Source organism: Microtus pennsylvanicus, chromosome 15 (genome assembly GCF_037038515.1).
Source record: "Microtus pennsylvanicus isolate mMicPen1 chromosome 15, mMicPen1.hap1, whole genome shotgun sequence".
NCBI classification, from domain to species: domain Eukaryota; kingdom Metazoa; phylum Chordata; class Mammalia; order Rodentia; family Cricetidae; genus Microtus; species Microtus pennsylvanicus.
In genome coordinates this window covers 36554140-36579086 of record NC_134593.1, presented here as the reverse complement: position 1 = coordinate 36579086, position 24947 = coordinate 36554140, and the positions used below count along the sequence as shown (strand labels likewise).

At 41.3% G+C, this 24947-nt stretch overlaps 1 protein-coding gene across 2 annotated transcripts in view; it reads left to right on the top strand.

The window, feature by feature from the left end:
* Dnajc15 (DnaJ heat shock protein family (Hsp40) member C15) overlaps positions 1-24471 on the top strand; it is a 62738-nt gene extending 38267 nt beyond the window's left edge. Inside the window, exons 5-6 of one of the 2 annotated variants that reach the window (XR_012907934.1) lie at positions 6346-10074; positions 10260-10542. Coding sequence is in view for 1 of the 2 variants with exons in the window: in XM_075949597.1 (XP_075805712.1) it covers positions 6346-6416; positions 21209-21282 (145 nt within the window). In the remaining variant the exon portion in view is untranslated. Of the gene's footprint in view, positions 1-6345; positions 10075-10259; positions 10543-21208 lie in introns of those variants that run through there. The other variant, XM_075949597.1, reaches the window with a different exon arrangement.
* Positions 24472-24947: the final 476 nt, after the last annotated feature.

Below are 24947 nucleotides of genomic sequence, written 5' to 3'. Positions count from 1 at the left end.
TGTCACCCACTGCACACACAGAGTTGTTACAGTGTCACCCACTGCACACACAGAGTTGTTACAGTGTGTCATCCACTGCACACACAGAGTTGTTACAGTGTGTCATCCACTGCACACACACAGTTGTTACAGTGTCATCCACTGCACACACAGAGTTGTTACAGTGTGTCATCCACTGCACACACAGAGTTGTTACAGTGTGTCACCCACTGCACACACAGAGTTGTTACAGTGTCACCCACTGCACACACAGAGTTGTTACAGTGTGTCATCCACTGCACACACAGAGTTGTTACAGTGTCACCCACTGCACACACAGAGTTGTTACAGTGTGTCACCCACTGCACACACAGAGTTGTTACAGTGTCACCCACTGCACACACAGAGTTGTTACAGTGTCACCCACTGCACACACAGAGTTGTTACAGTGTCACCCACTGCACACACAGAGTTGTTACAGTGTCACCCACTGCACACACAGAGTTGTTACAGTGTCACCCACTGCACACACAGAGTTGTTACAGTGTGTCATCCACTGCACACACAGAGTTGTTACAGTGTCACCCACTGCACACACAGAGTTGTTACAGTGTCACCCACTGCACACACAGAGTTGTTACAGTGTGTCACCCACTGCACACACAGAGTTGTTACAGTGTCACCCACTGCACACACAGAGTTGTTACAGTGTCATCCACTGCACACACAGAGTTGTTACAGTGTCACCCACTGCACACACAGAGTTGTTACAGTGTCACCCACTGCACACACAGAGTTGTTACAGTGTCACCCACTGCACACACAGAGTTGTTACAGTGTGTCATCCACTGCACACACAGAGTTGTTACAGTGTCATCCACTGCACACACAGAGTTGTTACAGTGTCACCCTCTGCACACACAGAGTTGTTACAGTGTGTCATCACTGCACACACAGAGTTGTTACAGTGTCACCCACTGCACACACAGAGTTGTTACAGTGTCACCCACTGCACACACAGAGTTGTTACAGTGTCATCCACTGCACACACAGAGTTGTTACAGTGTCACCCACTGCACACACAGAGTTGTTACAGTGTGTCACCCACTGCACACACAGAGTTGTTACAGTGTCACCCACTGCACACACAGAGTTGTTACAGTGTCACCCACTGCACACACAGAGTTGTTACAGTGTGTCACCCACTGCACACACAGAATTGTTACAGTGTGTCACCCACTGCACACACAGAGTTGTTACAGTGTCACCCACTGCACACACAGAGTTGTTACAGTGTCACCCACTGCACACACAGAGTTGTTACAGTGTCACCCACTGCACACACAGAGTTGTTACAGTGTCACCCACTGCACACAGAGTTGTTACAGTGTCACCCACTGCACACACAGAGTTGTTACAGTGTCATCCACTGCACACACACAGTTGTTACAGTGTCACCCACTGCACACACAGAGTTGTTACAGTGTCATCCACTGCACACACAGAGTTGTTACAGTGTCATCCACTGCACACACAGAGTTGTTACAGTGTGTCATCCACTGCACACAGAGTTGTTACAGTGTCACCCACTGCACACACAGAGTTGTTACAGTGTGTCACCCACTGCACACACAGAGTTGTTACAGTGTCACCCACTGCACACACAGAGTTGTTACAGTGTCATCCACTGCACACACAGAGTTGTTACAGTGTGTCACCCACTGCACACACAGAGTTGTTACAGTGTCACCCACTGCACACACAGAGTTGTTACAGTGTCATCCACTGCACACACAGAGTTGTTACAGTGTGTCACCCACTGCACACACAGAGTTGTTACAGTGTCACCCACTGCACACACAGAGTTGTTACAGTGTCATCCACTGCACACACAGAGTTGTTACAGTGTCACCCACTGCACACACAGAGTTGTTACAGTGTGTCATCCACTGCACACACAGAGTTGTTACAGTGTGTCATCCACTGCACACACAGAGTTGTTACAGTGTGTCACCCACTGCACACACAGAGTTGTTACAGTGTCACCCACTGCACACACACAGTTGTTACAGTGTCACCCACTGCACACACACAGTTGTTACAGTGTCACCCACTGCACACACAGAGTTGTTACAGTGTCATCCACTGCACACACAGAGTTGTTACAGTGTCACCCACTGCACACACAGAGTTGTTACAGTGTGTCACCCACTGCACACACAGAGTTGTTACAGTGTCACCCACTGCACACACAGAGTTGTTACAGTGTCATCCACTGCACACACAGAGTTGTTACAGTGTGTCACCCACTGCACACACAGAGTTGTTACAGTGTCACCCACTGCACACACAGAGTTGTTACAGTGTGTCATCCACTGCACACAGAGTTGTTACAGTGTCACCCACTGCACACACAGAGTTGTTACAGTGTCATCCACTGCACACACAGAGTTGTTACAGTGTCACCCACTGCACACACAGAGTTGTTACAGTGTGTCATCCACTGCACACACAGAGTTGTTACAGTGTGTCATCCACTGCACACACAGAGTTGTTACAGTGTGTCACCCACTGCACACACAGAGTTGTTACAGTGTCATCCACTGCACACACAGAGTTGTTACAGTGTGTCATCCACTGCACACACAGAGTTGTTACAGTGTGTCACCCACTGCACACACAGAGTTGTTACAGTGTGTCACCCACTGCACACACAGAGTTGTTACAGTGTGTCACCCACTGCACACACAGAGTTGTTACAGTGTGTCACCCACTGCACACACAGAGTTGTTACAGTGTGTCATCCACTGCACACAGAGTTGTTACAGTGTCACCCACTGCACACACAGAGTTGTTACAGTGTGTCATCCACTGCACACAGAGTTGTTACAGTGTCACCCACTGCACACACAGAGTTGTTACAGTGTGTCATCCACTGCACACACAGAGTTGTTACAGTGTCATCCACTGCACACACAGAGTTGTTACAGTGTCATCCACTGCACACACAGAGTTGTTACAGTGTCATCCACTGCACACACAGAGTTGTTACAGTGTCATCCACTGCACACACAGAGTTGTTACAGTGTCACCCACTGCACACACAGAGTTGTTACAGTGTCACCCACTGCACACACAGAGTTGTTACAGTGTGTCATCCACTGCACACACAGAGTTGTTACAGTGTCACCCACTGCACACACAGAGTTGTTACAGTGTCACCCACTGCACACACAGAGTTGTTACAGTGTGTCATCCACTGCACACACAGAGTTGTTACAGTGTGTCATCCACTGCACACACAGAGTTGTTACAGTGTCACCCACTGCACACACAGAGTTGTTACAGTGTCATCCACTGCACACACAGAGTTGTTACAGTGTCACCCACTGCACACACAGAGTTGTTACAGTGTCACCCACTGCACACACAGAGTTGTTACAGTGTCACCCACTGCACACACAGATTTGTTACAGTGTGTCACCCACTGCACACACAGAGTTGTTACAGTGTCATCCACTGCACACACAGAGTTGTTACAGTGTGTCACCCACTGCACACACAGAGTTGTTACAGTGTCACCCACTGCACACACAGAGTTGTTACAGTGTCACCCACTGCACACACAGATTTGTTACAGTGTGTCACCCACTGCACACACAGAGTTGTTACAGTGTCACCCACTGCACACACAGAGTTGTTACAGTGTGTCACCCACTGCACACACAGAGTTGTTACAGTGTGTCACCCACTGCACACACAGAGTTGTTACAGTGTGTCATCCACTGCACACACAGAGTTGTTACAGTGTCATCCACTGCACACACAGAGTTGTTACAGTGTGTCATCCACTGCACACACAGAGTTGTTACAGTGTCACCCACTGCACACACAGAGTTGTTACAGTGTCATCCACTGCACACACAGAGTTGTTACAGTGTGTCATCCACTGCACACACAGAGTTGTTACAGTGTCACCCACTGCACACACAGAGTTGTTACAGTGTCACCCACTGCACACACAGAGTTGTTACAGTGTCACCCACTGCACACACAGAGTTGTTACAGTGTCATCCACTGCACACACAGAGTTGTTACAGTGTCACCCACTGCACACACAGAGTTGTTACAGTGTCACCCACTGCACACACAGAGTTGTTACAGTGTCACCCACTGCACACACAGAGTTGTTACAGTGTCATCCACTGCACACACAGAGTTGTTACAGTGTGTCATCCACTGCACACACAGAGTTGTTACAGTGTCATCTACTGCACACACAGAGTTGTTACAGTGTGTCACCCACTGCACACACAGAGTTGTTACAGTGTGTCATCCACTGCACACACAGAGTTGTTACAGTGTCATCCACTGCACACACAGAGTTGTTACAGTGTCATCCACTGCACACACAGAGTTGTTACAGTGTGTCATCCACTGCACACACAGAGTTGTTACAGTGTCATCCACTGCACACACAGAGTTGTTACAGTGTCACCCACTGCACACACAGAGTTGTTACAGTGTCACCCACTGCACACACAGAGTTGTTACAGTGTCATCCACTGCACACACAGAGTTGTTACAGTGTCATCTACTGCACACACAGAGTTGTTACAGTGTCATCTACTGCACACACAGAGTTGTTACAGTGTGTCATCCACTGCACACACAGAGTTGTTACAGTGTCACCCACTGCACACACAGAGTTGTTACAGTGTCATCTACTGCACACACAGAGTTGTTACAGTGTCATCCACTGCACACACAGAGTTGTTACAGTGTCATCTACTGCACACACAGAGTTGTTACAGTGTCACCCACTGCACACACAGAGTTGTTACAGTGTCATCCACTGCACACACAGAGTTGTTACAGTGTCATCTACTGCACACACAGAGTTGTTACAGTGTCACCCACTGCACACACAGAGTTGTTACAGTGTCATCCACTGCACACACAGAGTTGTTACAGTGTCATCTACTGCACACACAGAGTTGTTACAGTGTCATCCACTGCACACACAGAGTTGTTACAGTGTCACCCACTGCACACACAGAGTTGTTACAGTGTCATCTACTGCACACACAGAGTTGTTACAGTGTCATCCACTGCACACACAGAGTTGTTACAGTGTCATCTACTGCACACACAGAGTTGTTACAGTGTCACCCACTGCACACACAGAGTTGTTACAGTGTCATCCACTGCACACACAGAGTTGTTACAGTGTCACCTACTGCACACACAGAGTTGTTACAGTGTCATCACTGCACACACAGAGTTGTTACAGTGTCATCACTGCACACACAGAGTTGTTACAGTGTCACCCACTGCACACACAGAGTTGTTACAGTGTCATCCACTGCACACACAGAGTTGTTACAGTGTGTCATCCACTGCACACACAGAGTTGTTACAGTGTCACCCACTGCACACACAGAGTTGTTACAGTGTCATCCACTGCACACACAGAGTTGTTACAGTGTGTCATCCACTGCACACAGAGTTGTTACAGTTAAGTCCCTAAATATGAGTTCTGTTAGTTAGATATGGTAGCTTCTACTGTCGGTGCTCAAAAAATGGACTAAACACCTGCAATTCTGGCAATTCTGAAGATTTATTTCGTTTTGCCACAGTAATTTTTTTAACTATCTCCTTTAATATTCACTGACATTGTAGGTTCTACTGCCAAACTTTGCCACAGGTTTCTACAAAGCTAGATACACGATGAACTATATGGAGTTGTGAGATTGCTTGTTTCAGGAACTAAAAGACAGCAACTATTTCTAGAACACACTGTCATGCCGGGCACTGTCCTAGCACTTGGCAGCATCCTTGCTCTGAAAGGATGCGCCCACCCTTCAGTGAGAGACCTGAGCCCAAGATTGACACCTAGTACCCTACAGCAAGACTGATCTCAAAAGCTAGCAGGCTTGTTCTGGAACCCAAATACCATGATGGCATATGTCACCTTCCTCTAAAATGACCTTAGAAGCATAGGCTTTCAATCCTTGTAATTGAGTGTACCACAACTCTCCTGGCCTGTGCTGTAGGTGCTGTTGGTTATGGTGGTTTTGTGTTGGTTTTGGTGCTGGCCACTAAACCCAGGGTCTCATGGCTGCTAGATAAGGATTCTATGATGGAACTAAATCTCCAACCAGTCTTGTATTTATTTACTTTTTCAAACTGAAAATGAGGATAGAGTCACCATGTTATTTTACTGGTCAGTAGAATTAAGCCTAAAGCTTGTAATTTTATATTTGCCCACAAGATGGTGAAATTCTCATTGGTTTTAATTTCTTGAAACCCATATAAATCATTAATTTATAATATGCATTTGCACTATTTATTAATTTTTTGCAGTCAATCTGCTAGCAAGGCCAAGATTCAAGCAGCATTCAATAAATTGATGAGGTTGAACCATCCAGACCGAGGTAGGTAGTAGCTCCATTTCTACAATCAGATGTGCTGTGGGTGGGTTCCTTTCAGTTTACTCAAGCTCGGGTCAGTCATGCATAGCTGCATGGGGAGCTATGTGTCTCATGGTTTGAGATTTTCCTCATAAGCAGGTGGGCTTGTGGTTCAGAGTTGAGCGACTCAATGGGAATAGTGGATCTGAACTGTTAACTTTGCAGAACTCCATTGCTGGCTACTTTTCCCACATTTTGATCAAGAAGAAAAACACGATAGGTCTGTGGGCTGGAATAAGCTGATTTGCGCATCATCTCTTCTATGTGCTAAGCCTTAAAGATAAAGGCATAAGATTCAGGGATCTCCTCTGCATCTCTGTAGTTTGTCATAAAGGTTGTGGATTTTTAGATTTGTGTAAGAGGGCTCTGTGGCTGAGCTATTTATTTCTCACTGGCCAGGTTTTTAATGTAAATTTATCTTAGAGAAAGACAATTATTATAACTTTAACTACACTACAGCTGCTTGATAGAGAAAGCCCCATATGCTCATTACTGTCTCCGTCTAAAACAGCAGATGGGAGAAAGTCGCACTGTATTTCAGAAGTCAAGGGGGGCAGGAAAGTGAAGGCTTTCTTAGATTCCTATTTATAGACTTTCAGTTTTGTAATTATTTTGGAAAAAAAATAAAAACAAATTTTGGATTCCTATTCATTTTGACATCAAAATAAAGCGTTCTTTTTTCAGCTTTCTTAACTTAATTACTTACTATAAAAATTCTTTTCACTGAACATTATCGTCATTGGCTTTGTACTTGCTGTTCTTTAGTATGAATAAACAAGAGAATAAAGAGGTTTTGCTTAAATTTTTTAAAGAGCTTCAGCAGTTACTGGAAGATCCACTCAACTAATTTGCTCTTTATTGTGCGCTTTCAGAGCAATTGACTGAGCAAGAAATGTGTTTGAGTGCCTCCTTCAAGTGCTTTCTCTCATAAATGTCCTCTGCCCCCTCTAGGTCAAGTATATGCTCTTGGCTCTGATTGATTGCAATAGTATTAATCACCTCTGTCTGTCAGATGATTGACAAGTTATTGGTCATTTCTACCATGAAGGATGCAAGTTGTAAGATGTATCCAAGAGAATGTGTTGATTTACATAAAAATTAAAATGCTTGCATATATTGGAGCCTCGTAGTGCCCAAAATAATGACTTGATTTTTTTCTTAGATGGTATATTTCAAACTTTTAATGCCAGTATGCTTACCGGTACCTTCCTATCTGGTTTTGTGGAGCAACAGAGAGAGAAAGGATGAGCCAGGCAGGCAAGAAGTTGGTATTTTCTGCTAGCATTGTAGCTTTAACGTTCCCGTAGTTTCTCCAGATTTCAGTTTTATCATGTATAACATGAAAGGATTTATTCTAAAGTCCTTTTTGTTTATGAAACTTAATGTGATCCTATTTTATACCTATGAAGGAAGAAATTATACTCTGTATTTCTTTTCAGATCACATGTTTAAGACAGATCTCTCAGTCTTTTCAGATTTTGTAACCTTTAAAGGTGCTGTAGGTTAATCCCCCCCCCACCTCTCACCTCCCCCCCCTCCGTAGAATTGCTCATTTGTTCAGTTTGAAACATCTGGAGATTCCTAAGCTCATGGACTTCCAAAAATCCTGTCTGTGGACCAGCTGTTCTGGTTGCTTTTAATTGTCAAAGGGGACAAGCCTGTAGTTTTGCCTGTTTGGATGATCATCTTACTTGTCTCTAGAATTTTTAAAATTTCTTCTTTGATTTCTTGAATGACCAACTGTTTGTTTCAAAAACTGTATTGCTTAGTGTCTACATATTTCTATAGTTTCTATAGTTTTTCTAAATTCAGTTGATCCATAGTATATTTGACTCTGAAGTGTCTTTGTTCTTTTTTTAGAGTGAGATCTTCTAATATTGTGTTAGCCCAGATGTATGTGGCCTTTTTTGCCTTGTAAGTGTTTGTCTTATGAAATTAGAGGCTCCAGTATTTGATGCATAAATGTTTACAATTATATCTGGATGAATGGTTCCCTTTTTAAACATGTAATGTCCCCTTTATCTCTTCTGATCAGTATTGATTTATCTTGTATAAAGATAGCTATGTCTGCTTCCTTTGATTTCCAGTTGCTGAAGCTTGTTTTCTATCCTTTGATGTTGAGTTTTGGGGTATTTCTCCTTAAGTGTGTTTCTTGGAGACAGCGTATAGTTGGTCCTGTTTTTCCATCTGGTCCGTTCCTCTGTCTTCTTAAGTAAGTTGAGGCCATGCACATTTACGATTACTATAGGAAGGGGTTTGGGCTTTCCAGTCAATTTGCTAGGTGCTGCTTTGTTTTGGTAGGTTATTGGTATTTCTTTTTCTTTTCCTGTGTTAGTTCTAAGGGTTTGCTGCATTGCTGTGTTCAATATGGCAGTTTCTTTCCCAGGTCTACTGTGTTCTTCAGTTACTTGTTTTTTCCCCTCGGGCATTTCTACCATCTCTTTAGTTTTGGGCCCCTTCATAGGGACGTTGCTTAGCTGGGTCTAGGCATGGTGGTTGTCATGTTCCTAGTCTTGTCATGTTTTTTTTAAATGTTTATTTATTTATTATGTATACAATATTCTGTCTGTGTGTATGCCTGCAGGCCAGAAGAGGGCACCAGACCTCATTACAGATGGTTGTGAGCTACCATGTGGTTGCTGGGAATTGAACTCAGGACGTTTGGAAGAGCAGGCTGTGCTCTTAACCTCTGAGCCATCTCTCCAGCCTCTTGTCATGTTTTTGCATCTGCTAGAGTGGGTTTGTCTTTCAGTTTTGATTTCTCTTTCTCAGATGATCTGGGGAGGAAGAAAAAAAAAACTTGAAAGAAATCCAGGCAGTGGCAAGACCAACCTGGTCTACAAAGCGAGTTCCAGGACAGCCAGAGTTACATAGAGAAACCTGTCTCAAACAAATAAAGAAAAAAAAAAACTTGAAAAAAATGCTAAGTAAAAGGAGAGATAGTTTAAGGTGAAAACATGCTCAACATTTTTAACTAAGTGTACATTATGATATTTAAGCACTGTTGAGTCTATAGGAAATACTCCATTTGTTTTGGGATCAAACTCAGGGACTTTATAGGACTCACCTCCTGAAATTAGTTTCTTTTCTCTTCAATCTAAATTTATGTTTTTAATCATTTTAAAATGTGTGCTAATAGAAGCAGTATAATTCTTGTAACATTTGTGTTTACATATTCTTTTACAATCATAGTGTTAAAATGTAATTGTTTTATATTTTTATTTCTACTCTGGCATAGTAAAAACTACACACATTTTCATGTTAGCCTCACATTCATTTTCTTATCGTATGTACTTTTGTTTAATAAAGAAAATATGACTTTACACACATAGGTAGTTGGGAAAGGAAAGAGCAATTGTTTTCAAGATGCTTGGGGAGACTCTTTGTTACCACTGAACCAGAATTCAGCAGTGGTGGGTTTTTTTTATTATTACAAATTTTCACCTTCTACCCTCCTCCCATTTCCCTCCCCCTTTTCCCCAATCCCCCTCCACCTCCCTCTCCAGTCCAAAGAGCAGTCAGGGTTCCCTGCCCTGTGGGAAGTCCAAGTTCCCCCCCCCCCCCCCCACCACCACCATCCAGGTCTAGGAAGGTGAGCATCCAAACAGACTAGGTCCCAGTGGTGCTTTCTTTTTTTTTTTTTTTTTTTTTTTTTTGGTTTTTCGAGACAGGGTTTCTCTATGGTTTTGGAGCCTGTCCTGGAACTAGCTCTTGTAGACCAGGCTGGTCTCGAACTCACAGAGATCCGCCTGCCTCTGCCTCCCGAGTGCTGGGATTAAAGGCGTGCGCCACCACCGCCCGGCTCAGTGGTGCTTTCTTAAGATTAGTTGCATTTGGGATCTAAAACCATATTCCAGCTACCCCAGAGGCTGAGATCCTTAACCTGCCAGAGCAAGTTCAAGGCCAGGCTGGCTGCCATAGAACACTATGTCTTGGGTTTTTTTTGCTTGTTTGTTTGTTTGGTTGGTTGGTTGGTTTTTGTTGTTTGTGTGGGGGGTGGGTTGAGATATAGCTCAGTGGTGGAGCACTTCTGTAGTATGTACAAAACCTCTAGATTCAATCCCCATCACTACAAAATTAGTACCAAGTCAAAAAAAAAATAGAAAGTGAAATATGTGTCCAGAATGAGGGGAGAGATGGGGTGTCCAGGTTTAAAAAACTCAAATATTTACAAACTAAAAAAGGGAAATCCAGCCAAAGAGATGGAGGGAAGAAATAATGTAATAGAAGATGAGACAGGAGTACATCTAGGAAACTCACTGCACCGAGTGCTGCTGTGGTACCAGTAAGCTGAGGCTGGGAAAGGGGCACACCAGGTCTTGGTTTTGATACTAGAAGAATCTGTGCCAGTCGGTGTTGGGGCACACCTTTAATCACAGCACTTGGAAGACATAGGCAAACAGATCTCTGAGTTTGGGCCAGCCTGATCTACAGAGCGAGTTCCAGGACAGCCAGGGCTACACAGAGAAACCCTGTCTCAGAGAAATGAAAAAGATGAAGAAGGATGAAGGGAGGGAGGGAGGGAAGGAGGGAGGGAGGGAGGGAAGGAGGGAGGGAGGAAGGAAGGAAGGAAGGAAGGAAGGAAGGAAGGAAGGAAGGAAGGAAGGAAGGAAGGAAGACTTGTGACCTTACAGACAGTTTGAGCTGGCCCTGATTTAGAAGTGAAAATACTTAGACAACTTTTTTTTTTTTGAGGTTTGTGAGGAAATGGAGTGAGCTGCAAGAATACTGTAGCAATTCAGCAGAGAATGCGGGGAGACAGTGCTAATTTTGAGCAAGCTTGTGTATCAGTGGAGATTAATGAGTTAGAAGAGATTACACTCAGATCAACATAAATGTTCTTTTAGGTTCCTGAATCAATTGTATAAATATAGGACAAGAATTTGGCAGTGTTTGATGTGAAAAAGCACCATGGATATATAAGTTGCTCTCAAAGCCTGCAGGGCTCCTTAGCATAAAAACTACAAAAAAAATGTATGTAGTCTTCACTTGCACGAAGGACATACAGTGTCTTTATTACATACAGCCCAAGTACTACCACGACCCTCTTCTCATTCTCCACTCAGCTAGCATCTGCTCACAGAGTGCTGCTGGCTCTACAGGATGTCTTTAAACACACCTTGTTGAGATAAGGTGTTGGTATTCATTGAGTTAGAGTGTGCATTTCAGTCCTGCATGTAGAGTAGCCGACACTTAGAGCCACCATCACAGTAAACTGACAATTGGTTAGGTCTTTGCCACCTCGATAGAAGCCAAAGTCATGTGAGAAGAGGCTTCTCAATTGAAAAAATACTTCCATCATTTCCTATAGGCCAGTCTGCAGGGCTTTGGGGGGGGGTGTTATTGAGTGGTATGGGAGGACTGAATGCACCCCTCTACAGGGGGTTCTGGGAGCTGTAAGAGAACAAGTGCAGCATACCGGTAAGCAGTGATCCCCCATGGTCTCTCTGATTCACCTCTCTTCTCCAGGTTCCTGCCTTGAACTGTGAATGTGGCATGTGAACTAAATAAACCCTTTCCTCCCCACACTGCTTTTTCATAGTATTTATTCCAGCACTAGAAAGCAGACTAATGGGCCCACCCTTCCCTCTCCAGCTTCTCAGCTCTGTCCCTCCGGTCATGTCCTTGTGCCGGTCCAACACTGTCTTGATTATAATTGCTTTGAGAGAATTTTCACTGTGTGCAGCGTTAGCCCTACTTGTTCTCCTATTGCAGGATTGTTTGGGCTATTCTGGGTGCCTTTCAGTTCTGTGTAAGTTTTACTTCAGCTTTTCAGTTTTGACAAAGGCGTTTTGATAGGAATTGTCTGAATCTGTAAAGCGATTTGTGGAGTTTTGCTGTTCTAAGTGTTAAGTGGTCTGATTGTGGGTGTGGGGTGTTTTCTCATGTATGTAAATCTTCTGTAATTGCATCCATGTTTTGTGCTTTTCAAAGTACAAGTTTTGTACTTATAATTTCCTATTCTTGTTGATACTGTTGTGAATGAATTATTGTCTTGATTTTATTTTTTTTTAATTATTCAGTGCAAATGTATAGGAAAGCAATATTATTGTGTGTTGGTCTTATATGCTGCAACATTGGTGAAATTATTAGTTTTAATAGTATGTTACTTGGAATGGGTTGTTTCTATATAAGATCATATCATCCATTAATAGAAATATTTTATTATCTTATCTGGATGGATGCCTTTTCTTTCTTTTTCTTACCGAATGCCTTAGTTTAAAATCCCAGTAAAATATTAAATGCAAGTGATAAAAATGAACATCCTTGTTTTTATATCTAATCTTAGGAAAAAATTCTAGTCTTTTACCATCGGGTGTGGATTCAGTTTTGGTGTGGTTACTTTCTAAGGAATTCATTATCTAATGGTAGCCAGGTACAAGCTTTACAAGATCTATCACAAGGAAATGACTTCAGTGTTCTCAATAAAAAAGAAGACTGGGGTCGGATTAAGGATTTGGATAAAGTAAAAAAGAAACAATCAGTGTCCTGATGGCAGGAAACCAGTCAGCTGGAAGTCCTACAGACACATCAGTGTGAGTGACCAGTGAGTGTCCTGATGGCAGGAAACCAGTCAGCCAGAAGTCCTACAGACAGTTCAGATGCAGTGTGAGACCCTGACCGAGGAGTGTGGGCTCAGGCAGTGCAGAGTAACTCTGGCATCTGTTAGCTGGCTGGATTTTTATGAGTTTGGTCTCATTGCCTAATAAAAATAAGGAGCAAATCAATACAGATGTAGTTTGAGAGCCCAGTGAGGCAGTGCATGGTAGTGGCTGTCCCCAGCCCTTGGCTTCAGTCAGAGCTTGCTCAGCACTGATCGTCTGAAGTGTTACCACACTGCACAGTGACAACACAAACTTTAAAACTTGAGGTACACGTCCATAAAAGGATGCAAATCATGAAAGTATTACAGAGTGGAGTCACCAGTGCAGCCGGTGTCTGAATAAGAAACGGCCTCAAATTCCTTAGGTACCGAAGGATGACCTCTTGATGCTGCCTCCACCTCCCAATATAGAGGTCACAGCTGTGCACCACTGTGCACACTCAGCTTGCCTGTCTCTTTCATTGACGTTCGTGAACAGCATACGGGAATGCTCCAGGTAGAGTGCTTGTATCGCAGGCGTCTTCTCTCTGCAGTTTTTATCCTCTCTCTACTGTTCACTCACGAGCAGAAATCATTAAAGCAGCCCAGCTTAACATGTTCACTTTCGGTCAGTTACTTTTTGTTTTAGGAAGTTTTCCTATCTCAAGGCCATGATGATGTGTTTAAACATTATACATTAGAAAGTGTCTTTATGTCTACTCTGAGACAGTGGTAAGGTTTTGATTATTTCTGCTCTCAGTACCATAGTGCTACTTACTGAAAAGAACATTCTTTCTCCAATCGCCTGTAGTGCTCCGTGTGGGTTTAACTTATAAAAAGCTTTATCTAATATAAAGGCTCTCATGCTTTCTCTTATTTAATGCCTCTTTTTGACGACTTGACAGTTTTCATTTTAACATAAATTAAGAATTATAAAATCCAGAGATGGTGGGCTTGTCACTGAACTCCCAACTCAGACAGAAGGATCTTTCTTGAGTTTTTAAGGCCAACCTTGTCTAAACCACAGAAACACACAAAACCAAAAGAACAGAACAGAAGAAAACAAAACAAACTAAACCCTATGTGCCTGCCTGTCAGTGTGCATGTGTGTTCATCCACACACAAATCTCCTAGCCCATGGCTGAAGTTCTCCCAATGCACGTTCTGTTTTCAGAGAATTGGCATCTTCACAATACTGAATTTTCTTCTTCATAAGCAAGGTAGAATATTTCTTTTTATTACTTAAATTATTTTTTGAATTTAAATATGTTTTGATCATATTCTTTCCCTCCTCCCTACACACCCAGTTCTTTCTCAAACAACAAAACAAACAAAAAAATCAAGACAACAAAACCCCCAAAACCAAGAAAACACCAACTATAACCAGATAAAAGCATACACAAAAAAGCTGTGGAGTCAGCCAGGCAGTGGTGGCGCATGCCTTTAATCTCAGCACTCAGGAGGTAGAGGCAGGCAGATCTTTGTGAGTTTGAGGCCATCCTGGTCTACAAGAGCTAGTTCCAGGACAGGCTCCAAAGCTACAGAGAAACCCTGTCTCGACAAAAACAAAACTGTGGAGTCTACTATATGTTGATCAGCTACTCCTGAACATGAGGCCTGTCCTGGAATGGTTGGTACCCAGTGCCACTTCATCGGAGAATACTGATTTTCTCTCTTCTGGCAGGTAAAAATGACAGCTCAGTTGTTAACCTTTACCCTAGTGGCTAGGTTTTCTTTCATTCATTTTATTAACTATAACAAAATAAAATAGAGTAAGATAAAACAAAAACTATCACATTGAAGATGGACAATACAATTAAACAAAAGGAAAAAAGCCCAAGGGAAGACACAAGACTCAGACCCACTCCTTCACACACTCAGAAACTCCATAAAAACACTAAACTGGACACAATAACATAAACTCAGTGTTGACTTGAGTTTCTGTCCTTCCCAGTTTCCGCAGTCATTAAGTTCCAAAGAAATCATACAGAGGTCTACATTAATTATAAACTGATTTGCATATTAGCTCAGGCTTCTTATTAACTCTTACAACTTAAATTAGCCCATAATTCTTGTCTATGTTAGCCACGTGGCTCTGTACATTTTTCTGCGAGGCAGTCACATCTTGCTTCCTCTGTGTCTGGGTCACTACTGCGGACTGAAACTTCCCTCTTCCCAGTCTTCCCAGAATTCTCATTGTTCTGCCTCTACTTCCTTCCTGGCTACTGGCCAATCAGCATTTTATTAAAAATAATACAGGTGACAGGATAAAAGACCATTGTCCCACAGCAACTCAGAAGACCTGATGCAGAGCTGTGTATGCTGCTTCTGTGTCTGAGTTCTGGAGCTTTGCTCGTGTTGATTGAGAGGCCTTCTTCTCACGCTGTCCTCCTTTCATTCGGCCTCCGTCTTCATGGGTTCTCCGAGCTCTCGGGAGGAATTTCATAGAGACGTCCCGTTTACGACCGAGTATTCCAAGGTCTCTCGCTTTCTGTGTAATATCTGGTTATGAGTATTTGTCCCTGTCTGCTGCAGGAGGAAGCTTCTCTGATGATGGCTGAGCAAGACACTAATTATTAGGCATCATTTTATTACTAATTTTCCCCCTTTCTTTAGACCAGTATTATTTGGTTTTCCCCTAGGTCCCTGGGCTATCTAGTCTCAGGATCTTGGTCACCCAAGCAGGGTTGGGTGTGGGTTCCATCTCATGGAGTGGGCCTTAAATCAGATCGTTATTGGTTGTCTGCTCCCACAAGCTTTGTGCCACCATTGTCCTAGGATACCTTGCAGGGTGTACACCATTTTAGACAGGATTTGTGGTTGGTCTGATGTTTCTAGTTTTCTTTTGATAGCATACAGAATACCTTCCCGTAGCAAAGATGCTAGGACACAAGTGTGAAAGCTCTATGTAGGCGCCAACTCAACACTTCCATGTTTCATGAGTTGTGGGTGTTGTCTTCAACAATGCGGTCCTGCTGTCAGTTTGTGGAGATCAATCTTTAGTCTTGGCAACAGCCTGGGTTGTTTGAGGATTCCCATGAGGCCCCCTTGGCCAAGAATTCAACTAAATATAACCCATCCTGGTACTTCATTTGGTGACAAAAGATGGCCAGTTAGGACTCTGTCTCCCCCATTACTGACCTGACAATTTCATTTAGATCACCTTCATATATGTATATACTTTAGGAAGTTTCTATTGTATTGGGTTTCCATATTACTTACTCCACAAATTCTCCTTAATTTTAGCTGTCTCTTCCTGGATTTTCTCTCACTACCCACCTCCTCTCCCCTTCCCATTTGATTCTCCCATTCCATCCCCCCATCCATATCTATCGATTCTATTTCCCTTTCCTACCTAATAAGATCTATGTGTTCCCTCTAGCCCAGTGGTTCTCGACCTTTCTAATACTGTAACCCTATATACAGTTCCTCTTATTGTGGTGACCTCCCCAATCATTAAATTACTTTCTTGGCTATTTCCTAACTATTGTTTTGCTACTGTTATGAATCATAATGTAAATATTTGTGTTTTCCAATGCTCTTTGGTGACCCCTGTGAAAGGGTTGTTCAACCCCCACACTCCACAAAGTGGTCGTGACCCACGGGTTGAGAACCACTTCTCTAGCCCCGTAGTCTATACTTATTTTCTGGGGTTAAATGTATTATAGCTTAGTTATCATTGACTTAACAGGATCGTTTGTTTAGATCACCTTTGTTTCAGTTTTACAGTGTTTGTGTATGTCATATCTGTGATTTAGCATGTTTATTTCCAATATTGGTTCTGCTTTCTTTGTTCTAAAGGTGTTGGGATTGAGCCCAGGACTTTGTACATGCTAACCTGGTCCTTTCCCACTGAGCTAGAGCCCCAATCCTTAGATGAAGATTGATTTTTATTTTTTTAATTATGTATAGGTGTTTGTGTGCATGTGGGAATACACACATGAGTGCAAGCATCCATGGAGGCCAGGGGCGTCAGATCCCTGGAGCTGTAGTTACAAAGGTCTGGGAACTGCCTAAGGGAGGTGCTGGGAACTGAGTTTGTGCCCTCTGGAAAAGCACCAAGTGCTTGTAACTGAGCTGCCTCTGCATCCTAGGACTGTAGTTCTTCTGCGATAAATTGTCATGGTTCTGAAATTATTGTGAAGTTATTGTTATTAGAATACAGAAATGCTGACTTTGAAATATTTTTATATTCTACCCATCAACTTTTGGATTTATTTATAAAAAGCAGTGATTTGTCTTTTAGATTTTTTGTGGAGTAGTTGGTATCATTTATAAACAGTGACCATTTCTTTTTGGTCTTTATTCCTTTTGGGTCAGTGAGAGGTGGGGCAGAAAATGCTACAATGGCAAGACCTTCCCATGTGGTGGGATACATCAGCAATGATGGCCACTGTCCTTTTCTTGTCCTTACCTCAGATCTACTTTCCTGCCTTTCACTAACAATGCCACTGGCTCTTTTTCTGGTGGTTTTAGCACACAAAACACACTCCTGTGTATTCTTAGTTCATTAAAATTTATTACTAAGGTGTTTCGAATTGTCTGTGTCTGCTTTTCTTCATCTGTTAATGTGTTGAGTTACATTGCTTAAATTTCGGATGTTAGTTAAAGCAGTCTTGCTCTTCTGATTAAAGCCTACCTTGGTCGTGATATTTTGTCTGACTGGATAAGGGAGCATAGTGTTTTTGAGTGTATGCTAGTCAGAGGTGCTGTGGTTTCCTTTCTTGTGGTATCTGTCAGAGTTTGTTATCAGAGGTAACCCTGGGATGGGAAAAGATGAATATGCGCTCCTATTCATCTTTTTGTTTAGGCTCGTTTGTTCGTTTTTGGCAGGGCTTTGGATTTGTTGATAAAATTTTGGCTAGGCATTTAATTACAGATTCAGTTCTTTAAATGGATGGTATGCTTTTGATTTTCAGATTTTTTTTTATTGCTTGTGATAGGCCATGTTTTTCCTGGAATTTATTTTTCATTTAAAATTTTGACTTTATCATGAAAGTGATTGGTTGTTTTTTAAGTTATTATTTCATGTTTCTGTTGTGGGAGAGAGAGGAGTGTGTGCCCGCATGTGCCGTGGCACCTGTGTGGAACTCGGGCAGCTTGTGGTAGTCTGTCCTTTCTACCATCAGCACGCGCCTTTGCGCCTTTGCTGCGGAACTATCTCACTCCCACGGCCTTTTTTTTTTTTTTAAATCTTTGTTGTTTTAAAAGAAACTGACCACTAAGTTTAATCCCAGCACTTGGTAGGTTGAGGCAGGCAGATTTTTGTGAGTTCAAGTCCAGCCTGGTCTACAAAGCTCTTTCCAGGATAGCTAGGTCTATTACACAGAGAAACCCTGTCTTGAAAAACCAAAACAATTAAAAAAAACAAAAAAACCTAACCTTTGAATTTGTTGAGTCTTTCTCTTGAATGCTGATTTGGTCTGTGCTATCTTTTTGTGAATTATCTAAACATTGAGGCTTCTATCATAGATCTACGGCTGTAGAATCGTGTGTCAGTACTGTTCAAGCACTATACTGTATATGACTTGCATTTTCCCCTGTAATCTCCAGTGACTTTTAAAACCTATTTTTGCTTTTTGACTCTGTGTGGGCACTTGAGTCTGTATGTGGTGTGTGCATGCAAGTGCAGCAGAGCAGAGCGCCAGAGGCCTCATGTGTCTTGGAGCTGGAGCTAACAGGCAGCTACCTCTGCCTAGGCTAGGGTGAGCAGCCAGAGCTCGTCACCTCTAAGCCGTCTCACTAGCTCTGGTGACTGTTGGAAAATACAACAAATTTTACTAGAAAATTGAAGTATATATAAGTGATGTATAATATTTTCAGAACGCTTGGTTTCTAAGCGTGGCTGGTCACTGTCCACAGAGTGCACTTGCTGGTTTTGATGGTTTTGAGTTTGCAGAGACTCGGTATTCTAAGTTTGCAGCTTTAAAGTGTTATTCTGCTTTTGTCTGGTGCAATGTCCTGTGAGCATCAGCTCAATCATGTCTGCTCATCATGGTATTTATGTTGATGTTTTATTCTTTCTCTAGTTGTCCAGTGAATTATTGAGATGTGTGCTAAACCTCCCATAATTATGGAGTATGTATTTTTCCTTTTGGTTGTGACAGTGTTTTCTTTATACGTTCTGATCCTAAGGTATTAGACGCGTACATCTAAATCTCATTGTTTAATCCCACAGACTAACTTAGGACACCGTGAGATCTGTTCTGCCTTTGCCTTACAGCAGTTCTCCTGCCATAATTAGCATTGCAGCACTCACTTTGTTGTTATTGCTGTGAATCTTTAGATTATTTAAAAACAAAGTCTCCTTTAACCAGCATCTACTGGTCTGCTGCTTTTTTAATAAATAAACCATATTAGATAATTCACAAATAGAAGATTTTTACTCTTAAGATTTTAATAAAATTTTTACTCTTATGTGCTCTATTTTGTTTGTTTATTCATTTTCTTTTATGAACCCATAATGGCTTATAATTTAAATATTTAGAATGTATATTGATCAATTAAAGGTTATAGATAAAATTAGTTAATAATTTAGCATTTTTTAGAGCACACAAAGTACCTGGCAACTCCTTGCTAATTCAAACATTTAAGCAGCTGATAAGGATAAGCCAGGCATGTTCTGGGGTCATTTTTAGAGATAATCATGAAATCTACTTATAAGGTTATGAACTTTCTTTGTAATTCTCACCGTGTATTCAAGGTCACTGTGTGATATATTCCTTAATGTTTATCATGTTTCATAATTTGATATGAAAGTGTCAGTGGCATCTTCAAAGGCAGAAACAAAATATTGTTTCTTCTGGCTGTACTGCAGCCCTGTGTTTGTCGATTTGTTGATGTGTTTTCTCTGCTTGCAATAGGAGACCCGAGTGCAGCCGGGACACTTTCTAGCTATACTGTCTAAATACTTTTGTTGTTTAAAAGTTGTGAGGCATTACGATATTCAGCTGTAGATAGTTTGTACTTAAGAGAAAAGTACAGAATAAAAACAGAGACTAGAAAGTGTAATTGCCTGTGAGCTCAAGCACTGAGCAGTGGCAGTGTTCTAGAACAGAAATTGGGATTATGGTGTGTAGCTTTAATATGACAGTTTGGGGATATTTTTATGTGTCAAATAAGCATTGCTTATGATCATAATGATTTTTATTTGAAATTCACCTCAATTTACTGTTTGCATTAGAAATAATTCATTGCAAAGAGCTCTAAAAAAGAACTGACTTAATTTTGTTTGAGGGTATTGTAAATCCAAGAATGCATTGTAAATGTTGTAATAGAATCATTCCAGAGAACAGAGAGAATTTCTTCTAACATTATTTTTAGTGGTAGTTCATTTATCTTAGCAAGTGTGATTCTTAGCACTATGTACTATACATTTGTCTTTTAAACTAGTGTTTATTTTGTGAAATTATGATGAGACATGAAAAGACCCTTTTAGATGGATTTTCCTCCTTCTTAAAGGTAATATTTATTGCTTCTAAGATATAACTCTAAAGAAAGTGTTATTTTGTTTAGTTAATCATACATTTAATTTTGAAAATATTCTGGCCAAATGTCTATATGGTAACTATATAACCAGTAATTGTTTTTCAAATGATAACTCATGTAGAAGAATGCAAACAGATCCCTGTCTATCGCCCTTCACAAAACTCAAGTCCAAGTGGATCAAAGACCTCAACATAAATCCAGTTACACTGAACCTGACAGAACAGAAAGTGGGAAGTAGCCTTAAACGCATTGGCACAGGAGACTACTTCCTGAATATAACACCAGTAGCACAGAGACTGGGATCGACAATTAATAAATGGGACCTCTCGAAACTGAAAAGCTTCTGTAAAGCAGAGGACATGGTCAATGAGACAGTGGCCGCCTACAGAATGGGAAAAGATCTTCACCAACCCCACATCTGAGAGAGGGCCGATCTCCAAAATATATAGCTTATATTTTTCTCAGAAATTGCATTTTGACTGATGGGTATCTGTTAATGCGTAACTAAATAAGTTTAATTTGTGCTATTTTGATTTTGGGCAAGCATATAAAATAGATTGTCGGATGAAAAATGCATGAGAAAATACCTGAAATATAGTTGTTGTTGGTTTTTTTCCTGTATTGAATTTTTAAAATGTCAGTAATGACATAAGCTTTAACCATTTCTTTCTCTTTGTTCTCCCAGGTGGATCTGGTTACTTAGCAGGAAAAATAATTGAAGCAAAGAACTTGCTACTATCATTCACCAAACTTAAGTGATGCTGAAGGACCATACCCAAGGGAAACAAACTGCAAAGCGCTAAAGTCCTAGGAAGAACGTGGAACGTTGACCAAATCTGTCCTTCTGTCATTTAGTGTGCAGCAATAAAAAGCATGTGGCCTTGCTCTTCATTCCCTTCGAAGGGGAGGGAATTTGTATGTTCTGAAGCTGGTGCTTTGCCACATTATTCCATATGTAATATTATACTTATAAAGACTTAGTCTAACTCTCTCTCTGCCCCCAACATACACAGAAAGGTATAACTAACCGTCATGATGGCATGGGATCTGTGAACAGAGCTGAAGTTCTCTTCTTTGTGGTTTTGCATATGCCCTCGCTTTAGAAGAATTGGGGACTGTTTCAATGTCAGGGACTTTAAATGTTTTGAGTTCAAAATGTATCTAATTTACTAAATCGTGATTTTAGGGCAGTCGCTGGAACTTGAAAGGGCACTCTGCTCTCTGAGACCCTTAGCTATAGCTAAAGCATGAGGACCTGGAGAACTACTAACATGATTAAAGGTTTACAAAACTAGCCCTACGAGGAAAGGCTGGAAAAAGCCGATTCGATTATGCTTAGTGATGCCAATCCGCAATGTAATAGAAAAGGTGGATCATTTAGTTAGAGAAAAAGAATGTTAAATGTAGCAGGCATTGTGCTTTGTTTTGTTTTTAGCCCTCAGAGCATATCCTGTGTTTTGTTTGAACAATATTTAAAACCAAAGTTTTACATGGTAATGTGTTTTACCAAGATGGGTAAAGGTGCAAAATTATCAACACCTTGAGGACCAGCGTAAAGTCTGAAGGGAGCCCACAGAATCCGGGGACTATCTATCACTCAACTTGACTTTCCTATCTGGAGTAAAACTTCATTCTATGGGGCTGGCAAAAAAGGGGAAAGCCACACATAGACTCTTAAGGTCTTTCTCTGTGCTCATCCATTTCTCGCTTAGTGTTTATTATTTTTCCTTATATATCCCAACACAATCTTTCAGGCAGTATAGAAATTTGAATGTAGTTACATTCTTTTTCAAGTGAATGGTTATAATGAATTACAGATTAAAAAAAACATGTTTCCCATTTCCCTTACATGATTAAACATCCTACATATTATAGACGAAAAACAGATTATCCCAAGATAATGTTCATATTCTATATATGTTCATATCCAAGCAACTTGTTATAGATTGACAGGGTGTAAACAAGCAAAGTATTTTTTCCCAGCCAGTTCTTTTACTGGCTGGCTGCCTTGTGCAGTTACAAAGAAAGTATCCATCACTTTATATCTTATCTCAAAGGGTGATCTTATAAACAATCTTAAAAGAATCATAATCCTAAACTTTTATATATGAAAAACAATCAGTCATCTCTACTTTAAATCCTCAGGGTGCGTACCCACCCATCAACAGCTTTATATCAGGAAGCTGAGAGCAGAAACGGGTACAAGGAATGAATCATCGTCTTTGATCACCAACCAATCAGCAAGAAAGTCACATCATTCAAGAATAACTGGGCTGCTTTGTTCTTGTTCACGGACCGTAATGAGTCCTTCCCTCAACTCTGTGCGTTCCTAAACTCCAGATTGTTTCCCAAGGTTTTTCACCTCAAAGCTATTAACAAAAACATCTTAATCTAACCGTAAGTCATATTTTAAAGCTTTGTTTTAGCTACAGTGCACATTGAAACCTGTGAACACATCTCCCAACATTAAGATTAAAAGAACTTGAGCTAATTTAGCTTATGGGACTCAAACGTTTTTCTTAATTATTAACCTAAGCCGCAGTCTATACGACTCCTCAAGAGAAACTAGCCGTGTGGCATTGCCTTGTTCTGTTTTTCTACCCTCTGCAGGCCCTGTTTGATCAGGGGTGGGGGCAACATCAAATCTTCCTTTTTTTCCTATATTAGTTTTTCCACTAAGGTAACCTCTAGCACAATCCCTCGCTCTATTTTTTTAAAGGCCCTCAATCATCAAAATCCTATATAAACTAAGACTATTATTGTATAAAATCATCGTTTCAATTAAACAGTACATCTTAGGAAGAAATCATCTTCATAATAATCCACAAATTAAAACAACTAGTAGAATGGGATACTCCCATGAGGTAATCATACCTCATTAAAGGCAATAGGGATCTCCCCACACCCACTCACACCATGCCAGATAGCAGAGAAAAATGACAGCAACCAACACGTGAAGATAGAGCAGTAGCAAGAAACATTTTGGGGCCAAGGCTCCTGGGGCCTTACCTGTCTGAGAGTCAACCAACCACCAGTGTCTTGAATTCCTGTGGACTGATCCCCTGCTGCCCCTTTGACATGGCCACCAGCACAAAATAAATTAATTCTTAAAATGCAAATGTTCAGACTAAGTAGAAGAAATACTTTGAAACATGAGTGACTTTGCCACATACTTTTTCTATGAACAAGAAAATCCAAGACTTGTGTTACTTATGATTACCCAACAAGGCCATTGAAGATGCCATGCCTGTGTGGGAGAATTCTTTTGGTTGTCATGGGAAACCTTGAATACAGAAAATAGCTTTCTGTGATTTATCTTCCACACATTTCATAATTAGCTTAAAATAGTTTAATGACATTTGTGGGAACAGATGAATCAGCCAGATCCTTAATGTCACAAATAAGAGGTTTCTGTGACTCAGTCAACTTAGGGTGAGCTGTTGAGACCAGGGAGTCTGCTCATCCCCCAACTCTTCCCCAGAGCAGGCCTCCGACTGCAGGAGGATTTGACCGAGAGGTGTGCATCATCAGCATCCTTGCTTCTAACGAAAGGGCAACCCAAGGAGCCTAGCTATTATCAGTAGGTCAGTATCAACTAGTTATCAAAAGCATTTTGTGAATTATGGGCCAACATTTTATTTTTTGTGTAGTTACACACATTAGGAAATTAAAATTTCTACCAGTATAATTTATTAGCCGGAACTTTTGAACGGGTTCTCAGACCTCATTTTTATAGGTAGAATCTTAGTGATCTGGATCACTGCCTACAAGCAAAATTGCTAGGCATGGTAGACAAAGAAAATGTTCCTTCTAATGAGTTTTATGAGCTGAGTAGCTATTGTTCCCAGTTGAGTGCTTCTTTTTTCCTTTTATTGTTGCTGAGCAAATTATATAAGATTTTTAAAAAAAATAAAAGTTCTTGCTCAATTAAAACGCAAGTTCATTAAAGTCATGTTTGGTTCTCTTCCTGCCATGCTAACCTTTCCTGCTGTGGTCTGGCCAGCAGTACCCCCGGCAGCACCTTCAACACTGAAATCTGAGCTGGCATCTCCTAAGCTCTAACTTTGTAAAAGCCAAGAAACCACTTAATTTTCGCAAGCTTTTTATTGATATGTTTGTTTTTAGATAGTTTATGTGTATGAATGTTTTGTCTGCATGGATGTATATGTACCTCATGTGCCCAAGGAGATCAAAATATTTGGAACTGAAGTTAGGGATGGTTATGAGCCACTGTGTAGGTAATGGGAACCAAACCCAGGTTCTCTACAAAAGCAACAAATACTGTTAACCTCTGACCTCTCCAGCCCCATAAACTATTTTAATTATACCTAATATTTGTTGAATACCTTTGCAAACATTCTACCTGTGGAGACCCAAAAATGTAAGCTTATACTACCTTGTCTGAAGGTCGAGAGTTTGAGCTT